This window comes from Trachurus japonicus, chromosome 13 (genome assembly GCF_045865225.1).
Source record: "Trachurus japonicus isolate A0001 chromosome 13, Traja_1.0".
Lineage (NCBI taxonomy): Eukaryota > Metazoa > Chordata > Actinopteri > Carangiformes > Carangidae > Trachurus > Trachurus japonicus.
In genome coordinates this window covers 44,516,621-44,525,380 of record NC_140919.1, presented here as the reverse complement: position 1 = coordinate 44,525,380, position 8,760 = coordinate 44,516,621, and the positions used below count along the sequence as shown (strand labels likewise).

General features: G+C 45.2%; 1 protein-coding gene across 1 annotated transcript; it reads left to right on the top strand.

Annotated features, from left to right (window-relative positions):
• Positions 1-220: 220 nt before the first annotated feature.
• LOC146976716 (uncharacterized) lies at positions 221-3,349 on the top strand. The gene is made up of 3 exons (XM_085794661.1): positions 221-454; positions 2,234-2,251; positions 2,342-3,349. Exons 1-3 carry the CDS (start codon positions 221-223, stop codon positions 3,347-3,349), a joined length of 1,260 nt encoding a protein of 419 aa, XP_085650787.1.
• The last annotated feature ends 5,411 nt before the right edge of the window (positions 3,350-8,760 follow it).

The window sequence follows — 8,760 nt, the reverse complement described above, 5'->3', positions numbered from 1 at the left end:
TCGTCAGCTCCAGACTCACTCGTCTTCCAGTGACGACGCTCTGGCCAATCAGTGGAAGGCAGTCGGCTGATGTCATGTTTAGTATCGCTGCGGCTCGCTAGGAAACAGGACTGGGGCGTTACCAAAGAAGTAGGAGGTACCAGGTAGGAGGGGCTGGAGGAAAAGAGGATAAAACCGAGTAGAGCCGTGCTGTACCGTACTGAGCTAGTGGGAAAGCACCATGAGGAGGTCCTGTCTGACCAGGACCAGGATGAAGGAGGAGAACCTGGACCGGGAAATTAACGACCTGGATCAGAACATGACCAGAATTAAGGAGGAGGACCAGGACTACAACATGATAAAGGAGGAGAACCAGGATCCGGATTTGTTTGTGCAGACTGGGACAACGGGGGAGGAGCAGGACGCAGTCCACCAGGACAACGAGCCCACCGGTCCATCCGTTTCTGGTCCACAGGTCTGTATTTCTGCTTTCAGTGGGAGCGAGACAAGAGATGAGGCTAACAGCTGTTAGCTGCTAACTCTATATTTTGTGGTTCACTAAAAAGTCTAAAACGTAATCTGCCTACTTTATTTCCTGCTGTAGCGCTGTTACGTCACTTTATTAAGTTTTAAAAAAAAAAGTTCATGCGAGAAAGTAACTGTTTAGACCTGATCCCCAATGTGCGGTTAGTTTATCCAAACGCTGTTTAGAAGTTTGCTCCAACGTTTCAGGGAAGAGAGACTTCACCTGTGTGAGCAGCGGCTCGTCTGCAGAGCTGGTCGTCTGGCCAACCTCCGTCGTTATCCCGGGGGAGAAAACGATCGCTTATTAACTTAGACCCAGGTTTTTTCGAGGTTTACCGCCGGCTGGTTAAATTCTTTTTGGGAGATAAATGCTGGTCTCATTGACGAAGTCGGTTCCAGGGTGCCATTCCGAAGGGCCGCCACTCCGAACGTTTACTTTAATTTGTCGGAATGCCGACCCTTAATTATTTATGGGAAAAGGGTGCCATTCCGAACCTGAAAGAAAGGGTGCCATTCCGAACCTGAAAAAAATCTTGAATTGTTTACGGCACAGAGTAAACAAGCCTAATTGCGGTGGTAGCGTAGTGGTCAGAGCATCTGCTTTTGACGCGGTGGATCAGGGTTCGACTCCCGGGGGAGATACATATTAACTGCGATTTTATTGGCCTCTACCTAACCTTTTTACTAAACTTAACCAACTCCTTTCTACATTGCCTAAACCTAACCAAAGCACAGAGCAAGGACATTTATTTTCAGCAGGAGTGCCGCGGCTGCATCAGACCATGGATGTAATGCATCAGACTCGCACCTGGGTGAAACTTTGGAGGCGGAGGGGGAGGGGGAGGGGCCGGTCGGGCGCTGTCCCCGCGGCGCGTCGTGTCAAGCCGGGCAGGAAGTCAAACCACGAGAGAATCCGGTCAATTTTCAAAATAAAACACATTCGGAACGGCGGCCCCTCGGGAAGTTCAAAATGACGGACCTTCGGGAATTTTCGGACTGGCAGACCGTCGGAATGGCGGTCCTTCGGAATGGCGGTCGCCTCCCGACGAAGTCTAACAATTGTGGCTGCCGCATTGTTTGAATGAAAAGTAAAGCATCGTGTGTGTATTGGACATAAGAGCGACACTGCCCCAGGGCTCTGTAGCCAACATAGAGAAACATCAATAAATAAATTTTCCAACTAAAGTTGCATCAGCTCCTGAATGAAACCGTGACAGTCCACTGTGAAAATAAAAACTATAATTGTGTAGCCTCAAACACTGGCCAACACGATGTTTCTCAAGACCTGTTTGGCGGGAGTGAAAACGGAGCGGCTGTGCTCCAATCAAAGTATTTTTTTCTCAGATATTTTGCATTAAAACACACCCACAAATAATGTCAGGATTGAAGCTGAACGTGTTGGCCAACTAGTGGTACCAAGCGGTAACAACATATGGGCTGTTTTATTCAGGAATGCTGCCTGTTGCAATAATGCAACTTTGAATTAGTCGACTAATCGCCAAAATCTTTGGCCGGGGCAGCCCTAGAAAACAGTATCTTTTTGAGCCGTTATTTTATAAACACCCTGATTCCCATCACTGGTTACTATATCAACTCAAACGCTGACATGTTTTGCTTGGAAATAATTCTGCTTGTAAGATCTGTATTAATGAAGAATTTAAAAAGGAAAACAAATGTCCATCCATCATCCATCATTGATTGATTCTCTCTCTCCCTGTCTTTGCCATAGAAACAAGACCACACCAAGGTGAGACCACGCAGCTGTAATAGGTGTGGGAAAACATTCAGGACCTCAGTTCATCTGAATGCTCACTGCCGACAATGCCAATGTGGACAGACGGCGTACAGGTGCGAGCAGTGCGGCACATCGTGCACCGATTTGTCCGGACTGAAAATCCACCAGCGGATCCACACCGGAGAGAGGCTGTACAGCTGTGAGCAGTGTGGGAAGGCGTTCGTTACCTCCAAAGAGTTAATGGTCCATCGGCGCATCCACACCGGAAAGAGGCCGTACAGCTGCAAACAGTGTGGGAAGGCGTTTGCTAGCTCCAGTGGGTTAACGGCCCACCAGCGCGTCCACACCGGAGAGAAGCCGTACAGCTGCGAGCAGTGTGGCAAGGCATTTGCTAGCTCCGCAAAGTTAACGCTCCACCGGCGCGTCCACACTAGAGAAAAACCGTATTTGTGTGGGCAGTGCGGGAAGGCGTTCGCTTCCTCTAGATGTTTAACAATCCATCGGCGCATCCACACCGGAGAGAAGCCGTACAGCTGCGAGCAGTGTGGGAAGGCGTTTGCTAGCTCCGGGCAGTTAACGGTCCACCGGCGAGTCCACACCAGAGAAAAACCGTATGTGTGTGGGCAGTGTGGGAAGGGGTTCGCTACCTCTGGACATTTAACGGTCCATCGGCGCATCCACACCGGAGAGAGGCCATACAGCTGCGAGCACTGTGGGAAGGCGTTTGCTTGCTCCACAAAGTTAACGCTCCACCGGCAAGTCCACACCAGAGAAAAAACGTATGTGTGTGGGCAGTGTGGGAAGGCGTTCGCTACCTCTGGATACTTAACGGTCCACCAGCGCATCCACACCGGAGAGAGGCCGTACAGCTGCGAGCAGTGTGGGAAGGCGTTTGCTAGCTCCAGTGGGTTAGTGGTCCACCAGCGCATCCACACCGGAAAGAGGCCGTACAGCTGTGAGCAGTGTGGGAAGGCGTTCGCTAACTCCTCAACCTTAATGGTCCACCGGCGTGTCCACACCGGAGAGAGGCCGTACAGCTGTGAGCAGTGTGGGAAGGCCTTCAGCCACTCCAACAACCTAAAGAAACATCAGCAGCTCCACAGCAGCTAGAGGACGGGACGGTCCGGTCCTACACCTGAGCAACTAATGATTACTAACTAACTAATGATTTTCATCATCGATCAATCTGTTGATATGTAAATGATTAATCGATTAGTTGGTTTGTCAATAAAATGTTAAAAAATGTCTCAAACCACCAAATGACATCCTCAAAAGTCTTGTTTTGTCTACAAACCAAAGAGAGACTCAGTTTATTGTCATAAATGAACAAAGAAACCAGAAATATTCATATTTAAGAAGCTGCAATCTGTATTTTTTTCTTTATAAACTCTTAAAACTGATTATTGATTACAAGCTTAGAATGAGTTGTTTACAAATACATAGGTGGCGGTGCAGGTCAGTCCTCCTGTGTAACTTTTTGCTGTGAAATATGACTGAAGGCACAAGTGGAAGTCTGAAAAAATAAATTAAATTAAATTAAACCATAGTAATTGGTCAAAGATATTGTTATCAGTTAGCTGTTAGTTTGCGAATGTGTTGCAATCTAGACTCTGAACGCTGGATGGCACGGTTTAACCCCAATACTACATACTGAGTCTTTAATAATTGATTATTGTTCAATTAATCGATTAATTGTTGCAACTCTAGTTTGTTGTTAAATCAACATAAGAACTTCCTGTCTTAACTTTTCACAACAAAAGGCTGGTAATAGCGTCATAAAACACTCTCCTGCACAAAACAATCTTTTCCCACATGTTTATTTGGAAGGAAAACTGTTTCCCGAGATCAGGTGAAGGAAGATTCACTGTTTTAAAAAAAAATATGTTTCAGAAATCAGATCAAAACTAGGTGGCCGACCTTGGTGCCATGGCAACGTGGTCACAGACAGTTGGCTCTAACATGAGATGTGTGAAGTTTGACTCCCAGTTTGTTGTGGTTTGACAAAATGAAAAAACAACCTGAAACTTTCTAAAAGTTAAATGAAGTGAGTTTTCACTTGTATCTGATCAGTGCGAGCACCAAGTAACATCTACATTTATACTTAAGGGGCCTCCTAGGGCCTTTTGGTCTAGTGGGGGCCCTGGCTTTCACACCTTACATGAACTGATATCCCCCTAGTTCTGTTGTTTTCCCATTTGGGGTGTCCTGCAGGAGTTGAGCCCCTGGTGGGTTCCCATGGCAAAACAACAGTTGCATGTAAGAAAGAGTAACTCAAACATAAAGAGGGTGAAACTTATATTACAACTCACAAATGGTTAATACACAAGAAGGGCTGATATCTTGGTGGAAAATGTAGGCAAGGCAAGGCAATTTTATTTGTATAGCCCGTTTGTACAAAAATATTGTCTCAAAGGGCTTTACATCCCATCATAACAACATCCTCTGTCCTTAGACCCTCACATCCACTGAGGAAAAACTCAGGGAAAACCCTTTTAACAGTGATGTAGGGTGTGGGGACATCTCAAATGGTTGAAACACAACAGCATTCACAGCAATTGACATTACAATTCTTCCTTTTGATTATTCATTAATCATACACACAAAAAGTCACAACTTAATCATCAGGAGGAGGAGGAAAAAGTAAGAAATTATAGTCATGAAAGGCAGGTATTGGTTACAACAAAATGACAATGATAAAGAAAATAATGATGCATTCTTAACATGTTCTAAACAGGTTCTCCTGCATTGAGGGGTAGGCTGGTCTGTAGTAGGTTATCTAAAATGTGGTTCTCGAGATATTAAAATGGATTTCAGATACGGGATCAGACTGACAAAACAAGTGATTACCAAAACAAGGAGTACAAATTCAAAATGTTAGACAGCTTACTGACACTTGACCTTCTGTCAACCCTCCAAATGAATTTGTGGTGTCCGAGTTTTGTAATCGATTGTAATATTGTCACATGTCATAATGAGTAATATTCAGTTCCAGTGATGACAGTGAAGTTTTCTTGATGTGGCCAGAAGCTAATTGTTTACATCACGATTATGTACTGTACAATCTTCAACTTTATTGCAGTCATTGCTTGTGAAAGCAGGGACATGCCTTCTGCAGTAGAGTTCCTAAGATCTTCAATTGTCTATGTGGCTTGCAGGTGCGATGGAGAGGGTCCTGTGTGTCTGGATGGTCTAAAGGGGTTACATAAAAGTTTACCAAGGTGCTGCACAGTGATTTAGGCTACATGAAAGTTATAGAGCCCAAAATGGTAAGAAAATGTAACGAGGATTAAAAATAAATATAAAATAATAATCAGGGGTGCAAACTTGTCACCTTTCGGCGAAATTCGTCGTTTTGGATCCCAAATTGGTCATTTGTGTGATTCGTGTAAATCCGCAATAAAAAAAAATTGAGAGGGGGGGGGCGGGGGGGGGGGGGGGTCCGGCGAGGCAAGCCGAGCCGAGCCGATGCACCTGTCTCTTTAAGGCGCATGCACCTTATCTGGGTGACAGTGGCCGGGGAGCATACGTCAGTCCGACTGCCCACAAGTCCGACGGCTCATTTCTCCGACTACCCATTCTACAGTGTTGAGGTTAGGTTTAGGGTAAGGTTAAGGGTTAGGGCTACTTAAGTCGGAGAAGTGGGAGGTCGGACTGATGACGCAAAAATAAAGAAATGTATGGTCGGAGTCGGAGAAATGGGTGGTCGGAGAAATGGGTAGTCGGACAGACGTCATGCGCCCACAGTGGCCCTCATTTATTAAACTTGCGTACACCGGAAAAATGGGTGTACACCAAATTCACCGCAAGGATCGGCATTTATCAATCTGAGCGTGAGCGTACGGTATGCACAAATCTCACGCCAGCTCTGACCAGGTGTACGCACATTTGGAACCAGCGTAGAACATGCAGGAAGGAGTGCTGCTGTGTCAGAATGATTATTAAACCATAGTCTAATAACGCAGAGATGTGGACCACATGTTGTTGTTGTTTATATTGATAAAAAGATAAAAAGTAGCCAAAAAAAAGAAACGCTACAACCAAGTCCGTGTTGAAAATTTAACTCGACTTTTATTTTGAGCAACTGAGATGAATTAAAAACCACGACGTGACAGATGTTCGTTAATCAGCTGTGTAAACAGAAACAGTCAATGACAGACAGACCTGTTATTGTTAGATCACACACACAAACTTCCAACATCTGCAGCACCAGAGCATGACTGGACGGCTCCTCAGTCTCTCTCTCTGCCGGACACCGGAGCCCCCGGGGTAGGGGGGCTCGGGGCTCCGCTACCTGTCCATGTGCAGCTGATCTCCGCGGCGGAGTGTTTTTTTTTTTTTTTTTCCCCCCCGTCACCGGGACCTGTCAGCGGGACATTGAGCCGGTGTTTCACATCCCTCCATCAGCTGAACCATGCCAGCGGTGCTGATGGTCATAAAGTCGCGTTCGCAGCAGTAATATGCCTATGATTTCTCCTCAGTCACTTGTGTTTAGTAAACTGCAGGAGCATTTCATGAGATCGCTGGGTTTCCTGACGTGGTCGGTGACATGTGCGTCTGCAGCCTCCATCCACCGGGATGACGCTTATCAATCACAAAAACTATCAATCCAGATATTTAATGTTGCCGCCCTCTCCCTGTTCAACGCGGTAACGCCAGTAAAGTCTCTTCTTGGCCGTCTTCCGTGTCTCCATGTCGTAAAAGGGGCAGGGCGACGCCTCTAAAGCAGGAATATATCGGGGCGTGACATTTAAATGACGCTGGTTTTCAGCCGCCGGATTTATCACCACCACGCCGGTTCTACGCCGAAATCAGCAGCGTACACACTTTTAGTAAATCACACGTGACACTTGGCGTACACTGATATTTACACCAGAATCTACACCAGATCCTGCGCAAGTTTGATAAATGAGGGCCAGTGAGTGGTGGCAGCGCTCCTCTTCTGTCCAGCAATACACACCTGAAGCTTCACTTTTAATACAGACTAACGAACGCGACTTTTTGAGCATGGTATGGGACCGCGTGTGTGTGATGATCACGATCGCGGCCAATTAGCGATTAGCGCGTTTAGCATTTATTAGCTCCAGTGTCTCCCTCTTCTCTGGAGGAGGGTCTGGCGAGCGAGACTAGCCTCCAGAGCGACCTGAGCAGCAGCAGCAGGAGGAGGTTGACTGACTGTGGCAGGACCTCTGCCTCTGTTTCACTTTATGTTGCTGGTAAATAATGTGGTTGTAAAAGTAAAGTAGTAGGCTAAAGTTAAATTATTTAGTATGCACTAATTAAAGGGGCAGAGCTTTAAGAGACATTTTAGCTTTTATATTTTATAAGATATCTTTTTTGTAAGAACCACAATTAATAAATATAGGTTATATATTTCAGTGAATATCTAATTGTTCTTAGCATTTTAGATAACTTTATTTGCCCAATAAATTAAAACATGTTGGAACTATCAATGTCTCCTCTCTTGCCGCCAGAATCTCACCTACTTTTAACCTCAGACTGTCACGATGATGTATCAGATGTCAGACTGCCTCATTCTTTCAGTTTTAACCTGAATATACAAGACATGATTGATTTTCCCAACGATCAAAGTATACGAAACCAAACCGAAAACCATGACCACAAAACCGTGAACCGAACCGTTTGCTTGAACATCTTTTAAATACATATTGCTGCTTAATATGTTTTACGTAACCTATGGCATTTTTAAGCTTCATGTGTGTTATTGGACAGAAAGAGCAGCGCTGCCTCGGGGGCGCATGACGTCTGTCCGACTACCCATTTCTCCGACCACCCATTTCTCCGACTCCGACCATACATTTCTTTATTTTTGCGTCATCAGTCCGACCTCCCACTTCTCCGACTTAAGTAGCCCTAACCCTTAACCTTACCCTAAACCTAACCTCAACACTGTAGAATGGGTAGTCGGAGAAATGAGCCGTCGGACTTGTGGGCAGTCGGACTGACGTATGCTCCCCCTGCCTCGGAGCATAGCCTACGTACAGAAAACACATTTACATCAATAAATAAATGTTTCACAATGAACTAATCAGTCTGTATTAAATTTTATTTAGTTTGAAGGCAAGGTTTGCAAGGTTCATCTGATGGACATCAAGGGACAGATTCTCCAAGTTTTGCACAGCTTTTGCTCATGCTAAACCTGCAGGCTGAAGACCCCCTTCACATGTTTCAAAACCAAACAGAGACAGATTGTGCAGGTTTAACAGGAGCAAAAGCTGTGCAAACCTGAGTAAATCTGGACCCCAGTCTCATGCTAAAATTGACTGTAAATTCACCTTTAAAGTTGTTGTTTTTTTTTTAATTTCCCCGGGGGAGCATGCCCCCGGACCCCCCTAGGGGGTCGGTATCTTGTCACCTTTTTTTACCCCTGATGAGTTTGCACCCCTGAATAATAATTTAAAAAGAATAAAAGGGAATGAATACATTTTAAAAAATAACAATATAAAAGGAATAAAATTAAAGCCATTAAAACGCAAGCAGATTGAAATTACAATAAAATGATA

What these genes read in the sequence shown, in the direction of transcription:
- LOC146976716 (XM_085794661.1), top strand. Translation starts at nt 221, where the DNA reads ATGAGGAGGTCCTGTCTGACCAGGACCAGGATGAAGGAGGAGAACCTG.